Raw genomic sequence first — 22497 nt, 5'->3', positions numbered from 1 at the left:
GGACCTACCCTGTCAAATAAACATAAACCACCCCATCAACTGGATCAGATCTTGACACGTGTAACACAAAACACCTAATCGCCGCCCGATCCCAAATATAAACTGGTTACACCCGGTCAAGTAACGCTATCTACCGCCACTCCCGGTCACTCCGATTCCCGCTACATACATAAACTCCGATCGTACACTATTTATTCAGATATTTATTTATTATTTCAAAGGTTAGCCCATTGATTTTACTTGTAAGCAATATTATTATTATTATTATTATTATTATTATTATTATTATTATTATTTGATGCGGTTTTAACTAATTGTGTGTTAGTAGCTTACCGAAGCGTTATTAACTTATTATTATTATTATTGTAGAGATTTGATCTAATTTGGCGTTAATTTATGAATGTGATTAACTTGTTTGTGAAATAATTTGAGCATGCGTCTTTTAGTTGCTAATTTATTTGTTTTCTTTGTAATTACGCTTTTTTAGGATGTAATTTCGTGGTAATTTGATTAATACTTATTTATGCCTTCATTTGCTTAGCTTCTAAGTTATAACTTAGGTTTTCTTAATTGAATCAAATTAGCCTCTAGGTAATTGATGCTTTTTAATCCTTTGTTATGTTAGTATTATTATGTTAATATTAAATTAGTTGATAATTGTTATTAATCATTTAATTGAATAATATTAGGCTCTGAAACTGGATAACTATTCGGATTCGAGCCAGCAAGCGGCTATATCGCGAATGGGGCCTTCTCGTGCCAGTTCTGGGAGGGTGCATTCTCCGTCAAGTTCGGGAATCTTTTTTCAAGGAGATATGCAGTCTCAAGGTTTAGGGATTTCACATTACGGCTCTTTTGGGAACTCTGCAAGTTCGGTTCCTGGAAATATGCAAGCAAACATGGTACCGGTATCTGGAGACATAACGAATAGCATTGGGGCGAGTTCGTTGATTACTGATGCTAACTCGGGTCTTTCAGGAGGTGGTGGTGGTCCACGTCTTCAAAGAAGTGCAAGTGCTAATAATGAATATAATATGTTATTACCTGCTTCTCCTTTATCGTTTACTTCGAATAATATGAGCATTTCAGGCTCTTCTGTTATAGACGGTGCATCAACAATGCAACCGAGTTCCAATACCGCCACGTCGTTGCCTTCTATACGGGCTGGACAAGTTTCTGGTTCAAGAGTTCTTGGATCATTTGTTCAAGATAATGACGGTATATCACACATGCAAAAGAAGGCTCGGGTAGATATCAAGCAGGAAGATATGATGCAACAACAGGTTTTACAGCAGATATTGCAAAGACAAGATTCAATGCAGTTACAAAGTCCACAGCTACAAAGTTTGATTCAGCAGCAGCGACTGAGGCAACACCAACAACAGCAGCAGCAGTTGTTCCAGTCTTTGCCGCCACTTCAACGAGCACATTTGCTTCAGCAACAGCAGCAGCAGCAGCAGCAGTTGCAGCTGAGGCAACAGTTACAGCAACAGAGTATGCAACCTGCTAATGCAATGAAACAACCCAATGATGGTGGTGTTTGCTCACGAAGGTTGATGCAATACATGTATCATCAAAGGCAATGGCCAGCTGTGAGTATGATTATGAGTATTTAAATTTCACATTCCATTTCTTGGTTTTTATCAACGCAATGAATTTATGAATCTAATTTCAACGCTTGTAGTGGTGGCAATTGGGTGGGTTGACCAGGTTGGGAAATGGTCAAAAGTGTTTTTTCCATGTAAAGTCTAAAGGGATAATTTTTTTAGCAAATATTTAGTGTGTCAAAAATGATTATGATTTATATTGATAGTAATCTAATTAGTTTGGATGAAATGATTTCGGTAGTTTATGCATTAAAAGTACCTTTTTGGTGATTGTTAATTCATTTGACTTGTCTCTTCAGCCATTTTGCTCATAATTCTACTGGCTTGTTCCACTAGAAATGAAACATAACATGAAACAAAACATTCTTAAATAATTAGCTGCAGTGCCGGTGTGCCACCTTTAATTTCTCTGGTTAACTATTCTTGGTTTAAACATATGCAGGAAAATAGTATCTCCTACTGGAGGAAGTTCGTAGCAGAGTATTATTCTCCACGTGCAAAGAAAAGGTGGTGCCTGTCCTTGTATGATAATGTGGGCCATCATTTGTTGGGTGTGTTTCCACAGGTGGCTATGGTATGTTTTTTTTTGTGTATCTTGTTTTCATAAACATTTTCATAAAGAGTTTTTATCTTCTTAGGATGCATGGCAGTGTGATATTTGTGGGTCTAAATCTGGAAGAGGCTTTGGTATGTAAATCACAAGTCATACACTATATTGTTAATATTGTGTTCAAGAACTCTAAATTATGCTTTGATGGTATGTATATTAACAGAGGCAGCTTTTGAAGCACTGCCAAGACTTAATGAAATCAAGTTTAGCAGTGGTGTTATAGACGAGCTTTTATTTCTAGACATGCCTCGTGAATATAGATCCCCATCTGGAATAATGATGTTGGAGTATGGAAAAGCTGTTCAGGAAAGTATATACGAGCAACTTCGTGTGGTTCGTGAGGGCCGGCTTAAAGTTATTTTCACCCCTGATTTAAAGGTGATTTGACCCAAATAATTTTTTTATTGAAAATAAAAGACATAATGATGGAATATGCTTTTTTTTACTTATCTGCATGTATCTTTTCAGATATTAACATGGGAATTTTGTGCAAGACGCCATGAGGAGCTTCTGCCTCGTAGATTGATTGCACCTCAGGTACAAAAGCTTAATTTTTTTACTAAGAATATAATAGATTAAATTTATAAATCTATTTATTGTATTTTTTGGCTGTTTTGCAGGTGAATCAACTGTTGCAAGTAGCACAAAAATGCCAATCTACAATAGCTGAAAGTGGTTCTGATGGGGTCTCACAACAAGATTTGCAAACAAATAGCAATATGTGAGTCGATCATAATGGGTTAAATTTGTATGTGTTGAAACAGGTTGGGCTAACCGAGAACATGTTTTGTGACTGACTGTTTGGTTTGTGGCAGGGTTATGGCGGCTGGGCGGCAGCTTGCGAGGAGCTTAGAGTTGCAGTCATTGAATGATTTGGGTTTTTCTAAAAGATATGTTAGGTGCTTACAGGTGAATATTCTTCACTTTTGCTGAATCTTTGTTTTTTCTAGGGGGTAGCCGAGCCCTAGCCCGTTTAGGCTTGAGGCCGGCTCATATTAATTTAAGAGGGCTTGAGCTCGAGCTCAGTTCATTTAGAGTTGTATTTTTATAACTCAAGTCCGATTCATGAGTATTTTGTCAAGCTCGTGAGTTTTTATATTTTTTTATTGTTGTATACATATATATAACTATAATTTATATATGTAATATAATATATTATTTAATTATTTTTTATCATATGTTTATATATTAAATACAAATTGTATAATTCGAAAAGCTAGTTTTGGTTTGCGAGCCGGCTCGAGCTCGATAATTGAAGCTTGTGCTTGAACTCGTTAATTAAATGAGATTTGATAACAGCTCGCGAGCTTGAGCTCGTTTAACCTCCACTCAGTTCGAGTTTTAATGTGCTGATGTTGAGTAGCTCATGAGCGGCTCGGCCCGTTTACACTTCTAGTTTTTTCTAACATGGTACTGATTATTTGCAACCTGATCTATGCTAATAGATATCTGAAGTGGTCAATAGCATGAAAGACTTGATCGATTTTTGTCGGGATACCAAAGTTGGTCCGATTGGTAATAGTTTAACCATCTTTTATCATTAAGATATACTCTTCTTTTTTTTCATTATCGCAACAGTTTATTCAAAACTATCATGTCTTTTACAGAGGGATTGAAAAGTTTTCCCAGAAAAACAAACTCAGTCAACTCACAAACACAGAAGATGCAAGAAATGGAACATATGTCTAGTAAATTAGTGCCACTGAATCCAGGTGCCAATGGGTCATTGGTCAACAATAGTCAATACATGGTTAACCGTGGAGCTCAGGCTGCACTTGCAAGTTCAAACTACCAGAACATACTCATGAGACAAAACTCAATGAGTGTAAGCACCCAACAAGAAGCTTCATCTTCCTTTAATAACTTAAACCAAAATGGATATCCGTTTCAGGGTTCCACCAGTATGGCGGTAGTTGGCGGTTTCCAACAAAGGCCCGTGTTTCAGCCACCACTGAATCACCAGCCCTCAACTCACAGTAACGGTCATGCCATACAACAGCAAATGGTTCAGCAACTGCTTCAAGATACGAGTAATGGTAGTGGCGGCAGCGGCAGCGGTGGTGGTGGTGGACCGAAGCCATCGGTTTCTGGGCAGAGTGCCGCTAGCGGAAGTATGGGTCGAGAAGGTTTGAGATACGGGATTTCATCATCAGCGACGTCACCACTGCCACCAGTTGTGCCAACCAGAAGCAATAGTTTCAAAGGTCTTTCACTCAATGATTCATCTGCAGGTGGCGGGACAGCTAACACAGGTGTCGGTAGTCAGAAGGCGGTAACACCTGATTTCTCAAGTATGTGTGATGATAGTGTTATGGATATAGCGAGCGAGTTTTTGGGAAATGGGTTTTTTGACAACGATGAATTGGAGGGAATCGGTTACAGTTGGAAGGCATAATTAAGTTAAAATCTATGTACAGTTGTATTGAATGATCATTATATACATTATCTTTGTTTACTTTGCCTAGCTTATACATGAAGTGTTGAAATTGCATTATGACAGTTTGATACTGAATTTGAATCCAACACGATCCACATTCCAATGATGGCTTTGATTGTTGGATGAAGCGTGTGGGTTTTGTTTGAAAATGGCAAGCTAACAGTGTCACAAACAACACATCAATAAGACTTTTGAAACAATCAAGCAATTAAGAGTTTAAACAGCTTGATGGATTCTTTTATGTCCAATTATCATTAACCCGAGTGCCAACCCAATAAAACCATTTCAAGTAACCTGAAACCCAAAAGTAGTAATTAGGTAGTCAAAATATTAAATACAAAGTAAATTAACGTAGTACTAATTGTGCGAATTAAATTATACTATTTGTATATATAAATAAACTACTTGATTCTTACAATTAGCATATTAATTTAGCTTATATGTTAATTTTTCCCTGTAAAAGTATATATCAATTTTAAAAGAAGAATTATAATACAAAATAGTGGTGGTTAATCCTGTTAATGAGTGTAAATGGAAAAGGAGAAAAAAAATATTGAGATGGGATGTAGAATGAAATCTGGGAGATATTTAAAAAATGAAAATTAAATTAAGAAATGGTAATTTTTAGTTAAATGTGTAAGAATGTGAACATGGAATGCCGGAATGGGATGTGAATGCTCTTACAACGTTTCTAATCGGTTTCAAATTTAAAATTACACTAAAAATCATTATTTTTTTCTTTTTATTCCAATTAAATAATGTTTTTTATATATTTATCATTATATTTTCTTTTTTTCTTCACTCGTAACTACTTTCAAAAAAATTAAAAAATTATTAAGAAAAAACATTGTTTTTTCAAATTTAATAATGAACATTAACATTATTTTCTCTCATCCACTCACAACCACTCAAACCACTCTAATAATTAAATAACACACTCACATAATATAGGGAACCCATTATAAATGCCGCTAGTAATAATAATTATCTTTCTTTACATAAATTCACTTACTTTCGTATCTTCAAACTTAAAAAAATATTATATAATTAAAAAAATAGAAAATTTAGTGATTTTAATGTAATTACAACAGGTCCTTTCATGTGAGTGGGTTTCCTATATTGTATGGAGTAGTTAAGTGGTTATATAATTAAAAAAAATAGAAAATTTAGTGATTTTTAATGTAATTACAACAGGTTCTTTCATGTGAGTGGGTTTCCTATATTGTATGGAGTATTAAGTGGTTGTGAATGGAGAAATAAACAAAAAATATTGTTCATGAGTAAATTAAAAAAAAACATTGTTCAGTCTCTATAGTTTTTTAATGTTTTTTAAATGGTTATCAGATATGGATGAGAGAGAAAAATAATGATAAAAATGTAAAAAAAAACAATATTAAATTAAATTAAAAAAGAAAATGTAGTATTTTGAGTGTAATTATAGAAATACAGATACATAGGCTACATGAATGCTCTAACCACAATTGAAAGGTGAAAAGTTTTTTTAACCAATTTATAAAAGTTAAATGATTTGTTGTGAAAGTTAAAATGTTAAGTTTTGTATAATTTGTAAAAGTTCACACATTGATGTTACAAAAGTTGTGTGGCAAATGTAAAACTATAAAATTTGAGTGGCTAAAGTTTAAAGGATAGAAGTTTTCATAACGTTGATTTATATGCAAAATTAGAAAGTAAAAATATAAATATTTAATGGCCAAAATCTAAATAACAAAACATTAACAGTCGTATTTTAATACACACATACGTATTATAAAAAGTATAGCATTATATAACACCACGTCGTATTTCCTAGTTCTTATTTACATGACTTTGAACTAAATATCAAAACAAAATCCATGAAAAACCAGGTTTTATGACTTTTATCAACATACGTGATACGTTTCATCATGATTCATGAGTGATGATATATTTTGCCAAACATACATTTCATCATGAGTGATGTCATAATTAGGAATTGCTAGAATAATAAAAATCGCCAATGAACACGTTTTGTCACCATTGTCCAATTTTTTCCTTTTTTTCTTATGAAATACATTCAGATTTTACAAGTTTTTGTCATTTCAATTCAATTCTCAAATCCCATTAATTTTTTTAACGTTATATGTAAGGAGTAATTTTGCCTTTCTACTTGATGTATAAGTTTTTTTAACATGTACAAGATTGCAGCATCTTCTTCAATGTTATAGTCTTAATAGGTAAATTAGGGTCAACTGTTACAAACTAAAAACCAACCTTCAACCACTTCATCATCCTCGTTGCTCCTCATCTCCATCACTAGCAGCATCTACGATTAACAAATTGCGCACTCCTTTTCAACCAAATCGCCATATCGAACAAATCTTAAACAAAAGATCGTTTAGTGGGAGCACATCGATTACTATCTTATGAACTTTTTGCAACACCAACTTCATGGCAAATTACTTGACACTACACCATCGTGAAGGAAAATATATCAGGACTAAAACTAGAACATACTTCATCTTTTTCTACTCATTTCTTTTGGTTTCAAGTTTCAATTCGGTGCTTCGGCTACCGTACCCTAGGAAACAGATGGATTCTCTTGGGAGGCCCGCAATCTGTTTTAAGGTACCCATGTTGAACACGAATCCTCAACCCCATTTACAGTTTTATTTCATTTTCTTGTACTCGTTTAATTAGTTGTAACTTTCATTTCCAAGTATTGTAACTTATCACTTTATTTCTTTTTGTATTGTAATCCTAATTCATATTAATAAAAATTATGTTTTATTATTATTCTACGAACCGTTCTCCTTACATTATCCGTGTTTTTTCAATTAAATATAACATACTAATTATTTTAATGAAATTTACTACTTCGATTACACAATCTTTGCCCCGTCAAGAGTGGCTTATTACTTTGACCAAATTTAATATTTTAGGCTTGGATTGGCCTACAAGTAAAGATATTTTTTTAGTATTTGAAAACAACTTTATAAAGTACCATAAAAGGTTTACTTCCTATGAATTTTCTCCGAAGGTTTGTAAGGAACATATCAATTACTGACTTCAAACAAACTATATATAATTATATGTTTATGAGTGCTTGAAAAAGTCTTATCTTTTGACACAGTTTAAAATTTTTGCAATCACAATCACTGGCTTGGATTTCACACTACATTACTAAATGTTTTCATAAAGATAATGAAGAAACACTAACCAGACCCCGGGCAGATTACTGGTAACCTGGGGGTTAGATAGCTGTTTCCCACGAGGGGTTAGACCCTTGGAAGATGGTTCTTCTGATAACCTGCAAAACAGACCGTGAGCTCGTCACTGAGAAGGGGGGGGGTTCCTCCTTGTGACCACCCTCCGGCGTGAGAATCAGACTAGATTGCTCTTTAAATATAAAAGTATATTAAGAGATTGCTAGAGCAGATATCAGGTATATTATGATGATATAAGAATGTAATAATGTGTCGAGATGATCATACCATTTGGGGTATTTATAGCCGAAGGTAGGTTTCCAAGGAGGTATGGCCGGCTGCAACAGTGTTCCTGTTCATCAACAGTAGCCTACGCACGTGCCCTGCTGGTAGTTGGTGGGTAGGCAGCGGCTGATAGTGACCAGGCCTGCTGTATACTATTCCCTTTCCACCAACTGCCGGCTACGCACGTGGTATGACAGTAGTTGGTGAGTAGGCAGCGGCTAATAGTGACACAGTACAGGAGCATGCTGCTCGCCATACTGTATCAGTGAGCTGTCGTATCCCTGATCAGATCTTTCGCCCATACCTCGTCAGGTACAGTAAAAGATCCTTCAGTATACAGACTGGCTTATTTGGGCGGGAGTATTCCCCCTCCCGCCTCTGTGCGGGATTGCTCCCGGCTTTGCTCATTCCTTCAGGTGACACTGAATGATCGAGAGCTAAGTGCCTTGTGCGTGTAGCCATGCTGCGCGGGTGGCCTTCCCTAATGGCTTGTATCCGAGGCTGCGGGGACAGGCAGAGTCCTTCACCATTGGGAGGCATTTCCTGCGGGACCAGCTTGCGTACTGCGCGTAAGGACGTCACGTCTCTGAGCATGGTTGGTCCTGCGGATCCAGTTGGTCTCTGCGCAGACGTCCCTGTTTAAGGTGAGTCTTGCGGGTCCAACTGGGCTCTGCTGGGACCTACCTCTTCAAGTCCCCCCAGTCCAATGTTCTTCTCATGCGTGTTTAATAAAGTGAGGTGAACTTTTGGACTTAAGCAAAGGGTTTTGAAAAGGGTTTTGTAAGGTTTTCCATGGGGATTCTTTCCGCGGAAGTCCTTGTCACTTGCAGAAAGGCCCGAGTTTCCTGCTTGGTCTTTGGGTATGATGCGGGTAGGTCTGTAACCTCCTCGCAAGTCAGGAGCATTGAGTCCCAGTTGTGTGGATTCTCCATGAGGTTTTGGTAGTTTTGAACATAGTGATCAATTATGTTAAAACCACCAATTCCATCCTGGAGCTTCAGACAACGTAGCTCTCGACGTTCCTGCTATGCGGGGATGTTATTTCCGTTTCCGCAAGCATTGCCCAGAAGATCCTTCCTGGTTTCAATTCCCAGCGGAGCGCTAGGTATGTGAAGGGTTTTGCCTTAACACTGTACCAGCGCTCGTCTTACGGTTACTTTACTTCCAAGGTATTCATGGCGTCAATTCCCTGCGGGTGCTAGGTATGTGAAGGGTTTTGCCTTTACACTGTACCCGCACCTGTCTTATAGTTACTTGGTAGCCGAGGAATATTTGGCTTCAATTCCCTGCGGGTGCTAGGTATGTGAAGGGTTTTGTCTTTACACTGTACCCGCATCCGTCTTACGGTTACTTGTTTGCCAAGGTTTTACTTGGCTTCAATTCCCTGCGGGTGCTTGGTATGTGAAGGGTTTTGCCTTTACACTGTACCCGCATCCGTCTTACGGTTACTTGTTTGCCAAGGTAAGGGGTATTTTCCCGCTTACTTTTTAATATTTTTAAATTTTGAATTTTTGAAATTCGAAAGGTTGGTGGAAAGATAGGAACAGTCCAAACCTCTGAAACGTCGTGCGACGGTTTCTTCTGACTGTGTCAGGACGTGCTGGAAGTTATGGTGACGTGACAGAACATGGTCATTCCAGTCGCTTTTTCAGGCGCGTGGGCACGATTTTTCTGGCGCGTTGCCGCGAAATTACTGGCACGCGTCCTGTCAACAGCTGTTGCCAGCTTGCTTTTTGCCACGTGTCATAGTTTCATTGCACCTTCGATTTCTCTCTCCTCCGCATTAAATTCACCACATTAATTGCGATTACTATATAAAGGGGGAGAGGGTTATTTGCAATTCATACTTTTCACTCTTCTCTTCATCTTTAAGGCGATTTCCGGCGAATACTCCTTTATTCAATCGAGCATTCTCTCGAAATCGTTCTCTTCTTCCTCTACAAGATGTCTTCTCGTGATGCTGAAGCTATAGCTGACGACAGGGGTACTGCTGGCGAGTGCCAGTGTGCTCTGCCCGGCGATCAGTACCGGTATGTTGTCAGGAAGTTCATGCTTGATCATCTCGAGCCTGAGTTTCCTGAATCCCACCAGACCGTGTACGATGCCCCCAGAGGCAAGATCGGGGTTTATGCTGCATTTTTTGTCTATGGGAATCTTAGATTCCCATTGACAAAATTTGTTTACCGTGTCCTTGAGAGGCACGGTGTTCATTTGACCGAGCTGCACCCTATGGCGATTGCCAAGATTCGCCATTTTGAGTGGGTGTGCCGGATTTTGGGCATCGAGCCCCATGTGGACCGCCTGATGACCTTCTATACCTGGAGGTGCATCCAGGGGTGGTACACCCTGACGACCCGTATTAAGGGTCTGAAGATTTGCGACACCGAGCGCAGTCTTCGCGCGTGGAAGCAGGAATTCTTCTACATTTCTGCCCGCGCCATCCCTCTTGCCATGAAGTTTAAAAATGGCCAAGCGATACCGAGCCTTCATGCCCCCAATTACCAGGAGGCGGAATGGTTTTCGAAGATATCCCGGGTCCAATCTCCGGTTTACCGGTTTGCGGAGTCCGGGATGGTTATGTTAGGGATGAGCCGGGTGTGGAAGAATGCGTCTCAGGTTCCCATCCTTCTCGAATATGGTTTGAACTCTATTCCCTATGGTATGTCTTGTCTTTCTTTTTGATACGAGTTTGTCTTCTAACTGTTTCTTTTCTTTCAGAGGGAAATGATTTGGAGTCGCTTCTGTACCCGCGGGAAACCGACGGTCCCGCGCGGATAGGTACTCGTGCTCTGGACGAGGGCGAGTTGCCCATCCTGGAGCAAACGGCGGATCGGTTTGTGGAGGTCTATCCGCTGGGCCACGAGATCCTGAGCCACCGGCGGCCAGGTAAGGCGATATTCTTTCCTCAATCTCTCAATGCTGTACCCGCTGCTGGAATTCCTGACCTGTCTTCTGAGGAATCCTCAGATGCTCCTCCGTTGGTGCGGAAGAAGAAGGCTGCTGCCGGCGGGAAAGGGAAGGAGAAGGCCTCCACAGCTGATCCGGTGGTTCTATCTGACTCCGAGTCAGATAATGAAGAGGTGGCGGGGAACCCCGGTGGTGAGAAGACCACTGCTCCGGAGGCTACGACTGTTGCCTCCGGAGAACCAGCGACGACGACGGTGACCGGTACCAAGAGGCCGGCTCCATCGGGTTCCTCCCCGCCCGTCCGTACGTTCAGGGTCAAGAAAACCCGTAAGTACAATCATAATTTGTCTTTGTAGATTTACCATTTCATAAATTTATCTAACACTTTCTTCTTTGTGCAGGCGTGGATGTTGACGCATTCCGTGGTGAAGCGCAGAGGAGTACCCTTCCGCCAATGACGATAGGCTTGGTCAGCCTACCTGAGGCGTCGACCCAGGTGCATGCGCCTGCTTCCGCTGGTTCAGTTGCTCCCTCTGAGCAGACTGTTCCAGCCAAGATGACGTCACCGCCGGCCGTGAGTGCGATTTTTACAGCATCCTTCACAGAGCCGGCGGTTACTGCTGCTGCTGACTACGAGGCGGCGACCACGGCGGCGACCACAACGGCGACCACGGCGGCTGCCACCATGCCCGCGCCACCGGCACCGACGGCCGGACCATCAGGTACGCGCAGGGCTTCCCGCCGATCTTTGCCACCTTCCCGTCTGCCTGACCTGTTGGATGGATTTCCTTTAGGTTCAGGTGATGGGTTTGGCGGCTATCGGCCTGTTATTGACCCTACAGGTGCGTAGGGTTCCTTTCTTTTTCCCTTATGTTTTTTATCATCTTTTCCTTACTGCCTTTGTTTCTTTTGCAGTGTCGGATTCCAATGAAGTGTATGTTCCGCGATGGAACATACGCCGAGGAACAACCCTTCGTACCCCTGTGGAGTGCGTGGACTGGGCTCGCCACGCTGCTCCTCATGGTGCGTTGGGGGAAGCCATGGCTAGCTACCAGGAGGGTAGGCTAACCAATGAGCTTCGGGTTCTCCAGGCCCGGATGCAGCCGCGCGTCGAGCTGCTTTGTCGTGAAAACGACAAGTTGAAAGCAGCTCGCGCCAAGGACGTATCTGAGGCGCGTGCTCTTCGGGAGGAGAACCAACAGCTGGCGGCAGCTGCCGCCGACAAGGAGAAGGCCTTCAAGGCCCTCGAGGTTGAAGTTCAGGCGCGACTCGAGGCCCGCTCCAAGGCTGCCCAAGCTGTGAATGAACAGCTTCGGCTGGCCAGGGAGACTGCGCGAAACGCAACCGAGAGGGTTGCCAAGGCTGAAGCCGTTGCTGAGCCTTTGCGTGTGGAGAATGAGGAGCTCAAGGCCAAATTAGAGGCTCTCCAACGCGCTCATGATGCCTTGGCAATGGAAGATGCCAAGAAACTCCAGGAAATCTTGGACCAGAGGGGGGTGCTTGACCACACCGAGCGGAAGCTTAAGGGCGTCGAAGAGGCTGCCGCAAAGGAAGTTTTACTTGCCAACCTTAACAAGAGCGAAGCCGAACGCGCCCATAACGAAGCTCAAGCTGCCCTCCAATGGCTTCTTCGAGAAGCGTTGCCTCAGGTATGTTTAGCTTTATCTTTACGCTTTTCTTTTGTAAGAAAAGGTTCTAATACTTGTATTTTCTTTGTAGGTTGTGCGTCGGGTCTTTTCAGAGACCTCTTACGATGATGCTATGAGCGCAGCCCTCAACGCTTCTCATGAGGATGGGGAAAAGGCCGGCTTCCTGCTTGGTCTAGGGTTTGTTGAGAAAGGCGTCCCGCCTTCCAACTTCCCTTTGTTCGATGTGGATACCGAAGCCATTTATGACCAAGCACTGAACCAATACGCCGCCTTCCCGCATCCAGTGGTGGAAAAGGTGGACGAAGTAGCTGCTGCTGATGATGGGTTAGCTGTCCTCAAAGCGTTCCTCGAACCACCCCGTTCTTCTGACGGAGCGGGTCCAAGTGGAAGCGGCCCTGAAGCTTGATCCTGAAGATCCCTTCCCATTGCTAAGATAGACTTGTATAGTTTTATTCTTTTAGGCGGGTAGTTACCCGGCCATTCTTGTAATATATTCTTGAAATATTAATCTTTTTGCTAAGATTGTTATTTCCTTCTTTGGGTTCCTTGCTTTATAAACTTATGACTTGCATACTTAGTTTAAATTAGCAATTTTCCAAGTGTTTAGAATAAGTTAACCTTTGAACGTGGTTGATAATGGGTTAAAGTTTCGCTTCCTCCTTCGTGATTGTGCGGGTAGAACCGTCACTTGCACTTGGTAGGATGGCTAAACTTTAACCTTCATCTGACCTGCGTGTAGGTTTTCCTTTTCGAAATTTCTAAGGCATTAAGATAAGTTAACATTTGAACGTGGTTGATAATGGATTAAAGTTTCGCTTCCTCTTTCGTGATTGTGCGGGTAGAACCGTCACTTGCACTTAGTAGGATGGCTTTAACTTTAAACCTATATCTGACCTGCGTGTAGGTTTTCCTCACCTTTTGAGGATAAGTTAACCTTTGAACGTGGTTGATAACAGGAAGTCTTGCTTCCTCTTTCGTGATTGTGCGGGTAGAACCGTCACTTGCACTTAGCAGGATGGCAAAACTTTACCCGTATCTGACCTGCGTGTAGGTTTTCCTCATCTTTTGAGGATAAGTTAACCTTTAAACGTGGTTGATAATAGGTGTGAAGTTTTGCTTCCTCTTTCGTGATTGTGCGGGTAGAACCGTCACTTGCACTTAGTAGGATGGCAAAACTTTACCCTTATCTGACCTGCGTGTAGGTTTTCCTCATCCTTTTTAAGAATTTTGTTTTGAACCGTTCGACGCGCGGTTGTCAATAGGTTAGTGGTCAGTTTCCTTTAATGATTCATGCGGATAAACCGGCACTTTCATTTAATGGGATAATTGAACTCTTTCCCTTCAACTGACCTGCGTGAAGGTTTGCCACGTTATTGGGTTCGTGCGGGTAGGACCGCCTTCCCACGCAACGACTTCACGTAATGTGAATGCCGTCACCAGCGTTGCAGTCTAACCGTTCGACGCGCGGTTGTTGATAGGTTACTGTTCAGTTTCCTCATTATGATTAGTGCGGATAGACCGGCACTTTTATTTTTGGGTGCTGAACTTTTCCCCTTCAACTGACCTGCGTGAAGGTTTGCCACGTTATTGGGTTCGTGCGGGTAGGACCGCCTTCCCACGCAACGACTTCACGTAATGTGAATGCCGTCACCAGCGTTGCAGTCTAACCGTTCGACGCGCGGTTGTTGATAGGTTACTGTTCAGTTTCCTCATTATGATTAGTGCGGATAGACCGGCACTTTCATTTTTGGGTGCTGAACTTTTCCCCTTCAACTGACCTGCGTGAAGGTTTTGTCATGTTATTGGGTTTGTGCGGGTAGGACCGCCTTCCCACGCAACGACTTCACGTAATGTGAATGCCGTTACCAGTGTTCAGAAAAGTAAATGTAAAATCATCAGCTTCGATGTTCTAAAGAGAATCATTTCCATTAGAAGTGGCTCTTGGCCTTTTCTTTACAAATTGGAATTGATTTACATGCAAACTGTGTAAATGAGCTCCCTTCCGTGTTGTTGGGATGGGAGCGCCATCGAGCCGATACGCACCTGGTTCGGGATCTCGTTCTTTACGCAGCATGTAGTCTCGACATTGAAGCTGGAATTTTTATTCGTGTTTTCCCCTGCTGGGGTTCTACACGCACCCGCCTGCTCAGCCTTTATTGAGCCACGAGGTGCGCGAGCGTCCCATCTCTGACAAATGCTTCGACCATGTCCTTTACGTCTATGCATTCTTCAGTGTTGTGGCCTTTTGTCTTGTGGAAGTCACAGTATTTGCTCCGATCAGCATCGTGACGATGTCGGATTGTTGGAGGCTTTGGCCATGGGAGCTCTTCAGTGGCGAATATCTCAGTGACGCTTTTGGTGAGTGGCGTCCATCTGGAGTTCCGGTGCGACTGCACATTATCCCTTCCGCCCAACCGATGTTGCAAGCCGGATGAGGTGTCAAAGTTTACCCTTGACTGCCAAATGCCTAGCTTTCGTTTTTTATTTAGTCGGGCGGTGAGGACGTTGTCTTCTCTCGTCCTCTGGGTGTAGAGGTTTGTGCTCTGTTGGAGATCTTTACCCAGTTGCTTCTCCGTTTCCGCATAGCGTTTTGCTGCTGTCATGATGCCATCCCATGTGGATGGCATGCCATCTTTACCCGTTAGGGTGCGGATGAGCTCTGGGTCATGTGCGCCCTGGATGAAGGCAGCGCGAACAAGATCTTCGCTGATATTGCCCAAACTTAGCTTCTTTGAGTTGAAGCGAGTGATGAAGTTTGGCAGAGATTCATCTTCTTCTCGTATGCATTTGAGGATTGTCCATTGTTCCTCGGTATACTTCCGTTGCTGGCTGAAGTGTTGGCTAAACTTCTGCTGGAAGTCTGCCCAGTCGTAGATGTGGTTGACCGGTAGGCGATCAAACCAAGCTCTAGCAGCCCCCACCAGCGTCATTTGGAACATGTAACACCACGTGGGTTCCGTCCAATTGCTGACGGTTGCCCCCGCTATGAACCTGTTCAAATGATCGTCTGGATCAGATATACCGTCATATGTGCCTATGTTAGGCATTTGTTTGGCACTCTTTGGGGCGATTGCTTCCGCAATGTCCCTTGCAAACTTGGACGTTCCTGCATTTGCAACGTTTGGTCTGAACGTTTTGGAGAAGTCTCGTGGACTTCCACCTGTGCTTTTTGGTTTGAAGGCTTGTCCAAAATGCCTTTTCGGTTGGGATTCCGTTTCCTTACGCTTCCCTTTTGCCCTGTGGCGAGGGTTCGCGTCGGAGTCGGATTCCTCCGAGTCATCCTCCCAGTATTCGAATTCGTCGGCCTGTTGCACAGAACGCAAGCGTTCGTCCAACTCAGCCTGGAATTCCTTTTGTCGTGCCTCCGCCCATGCCTTAACTTCATCGAGAGTCTGGCGGGGGAGTCTTCGTTTCTCAAACTGGGTATCGGTGGATCCCAGTAGGCGATCATTTACTGCACTTGCCCCAGCTTTGGTAAGTGGGGTAGTGTTCGTAAAATTTACTTCACTTGCCCCGGCTTCGGTAGCCGGGGTAGTGTTCGTAAAAACTGTGTTGCCGGTATTCCCCCCAGTAGCTGGGGTTGTGGTTACCGGAATTTCTCTACCCATCTTTGTAAAAGTTTGAAAAAACTGGAGAAAATGTAGTTCTAGCTTTATGCACGGATGGCGCCAATGAAGAAACACTAACCAGACCCCGGGCAGATTACTGGTAACCTGGGGGTTAGATAGCTGTTTCCCACGAGGGTTTAGACCCTTGGAAGATGGTTCTTCTGATAACCTGCAAAACAGACCGTGAGCTCGTCACTGAGAAGGGGGGGGGTTCCTCCTTGTGACCACCCTCCGGCGTGAGAATCAGACTAGATTGCTCTTTAAATATAAAAGTATATTAAGAGATTGCTAGAGCAGATATCAGGTATATTATGATGATATAAGAATGTAATAATGTGTCGAGATGATCATACCATTTGGGGTATTTATAGCCGAAGGTAGGTTTCCAAGGAGGTATGGCCGGCTGCAACAGTGTTCCTGTTCATCAACAGTAGCCTACGCACGTGCCCTGCTGGTAGTTGGTGGGTAGGCAGCGGCTGATAGTGACCAGGCCTGCTGTATACTATTCCCTTTCCACCAACTGCCGGCTACGCACGTGGTATGACAGTAGTTGGTGAGTAGGCAGCGGCTAATAGTGACACAGTACAGGAGCATGCTGCTCGCCATACTGTATCAGTGAGCTGTCGTATCCCTGATCAGATCTTTCGCCCATACCTCGTCAGGTACAGTAAAAGATCCTTCAGTATACAGACTGGCTTATTTGGGCGGGAGTATTCCCCCTCCCGCCTCTGTGCGGGATTGCTCCCGGCTTTGCTCATTCCTTCAGGTGACACTGAATGATCGAGAGCTAAGTGCCTTGTGCGTGTAGCCATGCTGCGCGGGTGGCCTTCCCTAATGGCTTGTATCCGAGGCTGCGGGGACAGGCGGAGTCCTTCACCATTGGGAGGCATTTCCTGCGGGACCAGCTTGCGTACTGCGCGTAAGGACGTCACGTCTCTGAGCATGGTTGGTCCTGCGGATCCAGTTGGTCTCTGCGCAGACGTCCCTGTTTAAGGTGAGTCTTGCGGGTCCAACTGGACTCTGCTGGGACCTACCTCTTCAGATAAGTATGCTACTTGTTTGGACAGGTTACAGGAGCTTTAAACAATTAAACGTTACGTGAAAACGTCACATTACTGAAATGTAGATAGTGAAACTTTAACTAACACACCTTTTTAACATCGTGTTATTGTTTAAAGTCTTGTTATCACGCTAAAGCCCCGTTACAATTTCTTTGTTTACCACCTGGGTATTAACATTAACACCCCAGCACGGTGTTAAAGCTTGTTACCAACGCACGTCAATTTTTAAAACCCCTATTAAAGCCTCACAACTAGTGGTCTTAACTCTTAATTGTAACTCTTCTGACTGATTGGATGGATTTAAGAAATATATTTGACTTTGTATCAGTCAATTATCCGTAGCTTTCGCAATAATTATATCTGGTTAAGTAAGTAATCTTTTAATTCCCGAGTATTTTAGTAAGTCATTGCTCTAACGTAACTTAATTATATCTACTGAGTAAACCCTTAAAAGTCGTCTGCTCGCTTACTCCATTACTTCAAGTTGCCATTTTGGACCAAGTAGATATAGAAAAGAAACTACGTGTCTGTTTGGTACGGGGTAATAGAATATATGCTATGGAATGGAATAAGCGAGGAAATAAAATGGACAATGTGGTGGAATGATTCATTATCATTCTATAGTTGATGTTTGGGTGAACTTTATATTTACCTCAAGAAACTTCGAACATGCTTTATAATTTATACTCCATACAAATTTAAAACAATATACACACATTTAAATGAAATGCATATTTTTCGCTCCTTGTAGTTCGACAAAGTATTTAATTTTAAAATTTTATTTTTGTTTGTTACTATATATTACATTAATACATATGATCTACTTATCTTGGCCCGAGTGGGGCGGTTGGGGCTCTCTCCGATAGCTGTGGCTGAATATTCAACCACTATGAAAGTCACCGTTCGAAAAAAAAATACATTTGATTTACTTATCTAATAGTATGATGTCTTCACTCACAAGTATACTCACAAATATGATTATATGGGTTTAAACATTACAAATATAAGGTAAATATAGAATTTATTTTTTTGTTAAAAAGATATGTGTGTTAGATTAACAACTATATCAACCTAGTTTTTTACCCGGCGCATAAAACTTAGAGGGTGTTAACACCCAAGCGTTGAACCGGTAAGCCGATGTGAATTCGATCGGTTTCGGTGTCGTGCGTTATTGTGCCAGAATTAAAACCAAAGGTAAAACAAAAAAATTATAAAAATTGAGGTGGACCAATGTGGTGACGTCAGTCGGTAAAACTCGGGCGCTGGTAAAACTCGACCGTTGTCGATCCCGGACGGTGAGTCTACAGGAATTCGGTCAATTTTCATCATGTTTGTTATGATATATACCTGAACTAAAAAAACTGGCGTTTGATCTGTTATCGTTAAGTTCGTTACAATGACTAAACTAAGAAACGAAAAAAAAATTTATGGACCAGTTCGGTGCCGTAAAGTGGTCTAATAGGACATTTACGACACTAAACTTCTTATTTGTTAGAGCATTCTCAACTCGTTCCCCGTCCTTATCTCTATAATTACACTACATTTCTCTCCTCTGTTTAGTTAAATAATATTTTTTATACTTTTATCATTACAGTTTTTTATCTCCTCTACTCACAACCAATCCAACAAATGTTATAAAATAAATAGGGCAAACAATCCTCAAATTTACAAAAAATCACTACATTTTTCTCTCCATTCTATTATTTATACTCACAATTACTCACAACATCACCTTATAATTTATAAACTTCCCTCACATAATTATTGGACATGAGATAAGAATGCTCATAATTAAATCAATTTCCTTGTCATCAAACTTACTTTTTATTATGAGTGTACCTTTACGATGTGTAAAATATTATATTTTTATCTTCTATAACTACTGTCTTATTACTGAGTCATATTGACTAAATTATATTTTACTTTTTATTAAGTATACACTAAAAATCATAATCACTGAAAAAGTCTGTTGTTTATAATCAATCTGAAATTGAATTTATGAGATAGGGGACTCAACTCCTATATGGGAAGCTATGGAGACAAAGATCATCCAAGTAGCATAGGAGACTCTCGGGGTCACAACAGGAAAGACAAGTGGGCATAAGGAGTCTTGGTGGTGGAATGACGCAATGCAAGACAAGATAAGGGACAAACAAGGATGTTTTAGGGAGCTAATGAGGTGCACGAATGAGGAGGAGCGAGTGGAATTGAGGGACAACTACAAAACGGCCAAGATAGAGGCGAAGAAGGCAGTGGCGGAAGCAAAGAAGGCGGCCTTTAAACGGATGTATGAAAGTCTAGAAACAAAAGAGGGGGAACATGCTATGTTTAAGATTGCCAAAGCCAGGGAGCGTAGAAGGCAAGATCTAGGACCGGTGAAGTTCATAAAGGATACAGATGGGCATGTACTGGTCAAGGAGCAGGACATCAAGCTAAGATGGCAAACCTACTTCCACAATCTTTTTAACAATGGGAGAGCTTACCAAGAAGAACATGACAACACAAACTTTCAACAACAACAATCGAATAACTGCTACTGCCGACGGATCACACGAGAAGAGGTGAATGATGCACTTACGAGGATGGGAAGGTCTAAGGCGGTTGGCCCAGACAACATACCCATCGAGGTGTGGAAGTGTCTGGGGGAGGAAGGAGTCATGTGGTTAACTACTTTGTTCAATAGTATTCTCAAATCAGGTAAGATGCCAGACCAGTGGAGGAGCAACGTTGTAGTTCCTATCTATAAGAACAAAGGAGACGCCCAATGTTGTGGTAGCTACTGAGGAATCAAACTACTAAGTCATACTATGAAGCTATGGGAAAGAGTGATTGAGGTTAGACTTAGACGAGAAACTCAGGTTACGGTCAACCAATTTGGCTTCATGCCGGGGCGTTCCACCACAGAGGCAATACACCTTATAAGAAGATTAATGGAAAAGTATATGGAGAAGAAGCGTGATCTACATATGGTGTTTATTGACCTAGAAAAGGCCTACGACAGTTTGCCACGACAGGTGCTCTGGAGTGCTTGGAGGGTAGAAGAGTGCCCAGGAAATACATAGAGATAATTATGGATATGTATACCAGGAGTGAAACAAGTGTCCGTGCGCCAGTGGGGGATACTGATTTCTTTCCTGTAGAGGTAAGTCTTCACCAGGGGTCAGCGTTGAGCCCGTTTCTTTTTGCAGTAGTCTTGGATGAGTTGTCAAAGTCGATTCAGGGGACTCTCCCGTGGTGCATGATGTTCGCAGACGATATTGTGTTACTTGCTGAGAAAAAACAAGATCTAAACATGAGGCTTGAGGAGTGGCGAACAACTTTAGAGACAAAAGGTTTAAAGATTAGCCGATCTAAGACGGAGTACCTCCACTGTGATTTTGGTGGGATAAACGACAATGAAGACGCACAGATCACAATTGAAGGGCAGGTGGTCCCGCAGGTAACGAAGTTCAAGTATTTAGGATCATTTGTACAGAGCGATGGGGAATTAGACAGTGATGTGACCCACCGAGTTCAGGTAGGATGGTGTAGATGGAAAGCAGCCACAGGTATATTGTGCGACAAGAGTTTCCCGACTAAACTAAAGGGAAAATTCTATAGGGTGGCAGTTAGACCTGCAATGCTATATGGAACAGATTGTTGGGCCATCAAGAAGGCACAAGTGCGGAAGATGGAGGTAGCAGAAATGAGAATGCTACGTTGGATGTGTGGGCACACAAGGCTAGACCGAATAAGAAACGTTGTGTTTCGCGAGAGATTAGGGGTGGCGAACATAGCAGACAAGATAAGAGAGTGGAGATTGAGATGGTTTGGACATGTAAAGAGAAGACAAACGACGAATCCTGTTAGATCCGTAGAAAACATTACTATAGAGGGGAGGAGGGGTAGAGGACGACCGAAATTAACTTGGGATGAGAGGATTAGGTATGATTTGATAGACCTAAACCTCTCCGAGGACATGGTTGAGGATAGGAATTCGTGGAGAAGCAGAATTAAAGTTAAGGATTTTTAGAGAGAATTGAATACCTTAGGGCTTAGACTTAACTTATTTAGGTCACATACCATAATGGTATTTCCTTTACATATATTATTATTATTATTATAATTATTATTAGCTTTTATATAGCTGTTAAACTGTAATCTTATTATTAATATTATTATAATTAGTAGTAGTTTTTATATAACTGTTAAACTTTGATTTCCTTTATTTTGCTTCATACACATGTACTTAGAGCCGAGGGTCTCTCTGGAAGCCACCTCTTTATTCCTTTGGATAGAGGTACGGTGTGCCTACATCCCACCCTCCCCAGACCCTACTTATAGCTTTGCTGTCGGTGGGATTTTACTGGGCATGATTGATTGATTGATTGAGATATATCCTGATTTATGTTCTCTAATTACAAAATCATTTTTTCATTTTATCGACTTTACTTTCTAACGTGTGGCTATGAGCACGATATACTCTCAACATAGTTGGTTTCTTTAATATCTTTTCATTACACACTTGGATGAAATAGTCAATTTCTTAATCTCTTTGTACGATTGCTTAAACCTACTCATGACCTAGTGGTCTAATTGAGGTAGTGAGCTCAAATTCTTATAAGTACATAAAAATTTGTTGTTAAAAAAAATGATCGCTTAAACTCTGTTAGTTAAACCGAAAGGTACGCATTATAGCAAATGTAGTAAAAAGTTTAGTGTTATGTACAACCACTTTTAATCAGCATACGTTTGCCAATTTTTCATACGTGTTCTTGTTTTTAGACATACAAGTATATGCTTGCGCATTAGCAACCGCCCAAGTCATCCAATACATAATGCTTAACTATTGTCTCACTTTTCACCCACACACTCCCATTTATTACAAGAAAGAGAAGGTCGTTCCTTCTTCCTTGACCACCATTGTACTCTTTTGTAGGGCTGTTATTTTTACCCGAAACCCGATTCAAGAAAACACGTACTCGAACGTGAACTAACCCGACCAGAAAAATCCGAACCTAAGAAAAGACTAACCCGAACCGAAGTAATTCGGGTTGGTTCTCGGGTTTGATTTATAAGTTTCGGGTCAACCCGAATAAACTTTTAGTTTTGAAATTAAATATATTTTTAGATATAATAGACTTAGTCTCAGCCACTAACGTTATCAGGATT

The 22497-nt window shown here is 41.6% G+C and overlaps 1 protein-coding gene across 1 annotated transcript; it reads left to right on the top strand.

Moving 5' to 3' along the window:
- Positions 1-638: 638 nt before the first annotated feature.
- On the top strand, positions 639-4821 carry LOC143633083 (putative transcriptional regulator SLK2). Its single transcript, XM_077101441.1, has 9 exons — positions 639-1592; positions 2050-2181; positions 2246-2294; positions 2381-2595; positions 2686-2754; positions 2838-2938; positions 3033-3126; positions 3663-3732; positions 3825-4821. Exons 1-9 carry the CDS (start codon positions 744-746, stop codon positions 4610-4612), a joined length of 2367 nt encoding a protein of 788 aa, XP_076957556.1. The 5' UTR covers positions 639-743; the 3' UTR covers positions 4613-4821.
- The last annotated feature ends 17676 nt before the right edge of the window (positions 4822-22497 follow it).

This window comes from Bidens hawaiensis, unplaced genomic scaffold (assembly GCF_021521415.1).
Source record: "Bidens hawaiensis isolate Kalapana, Puna unplaced genomic scaffold, B.hawaiensis_p1.1 tig00000512_1, whole genome shotgun sequence".
Classification (NCBI taxonomy): domain Eukaryota; kingdom Viridiplantae; phylum Streptophyta; class Magnoliopsida; order Asterales; family Asteraceae; genus Bidens; species Bidens hawaiensis.
The sequence above is the reverse complement of the archived record's forward strand: the minus strand, read 5'-3'. Positions and strand labels throughout refer to the sequence as shown.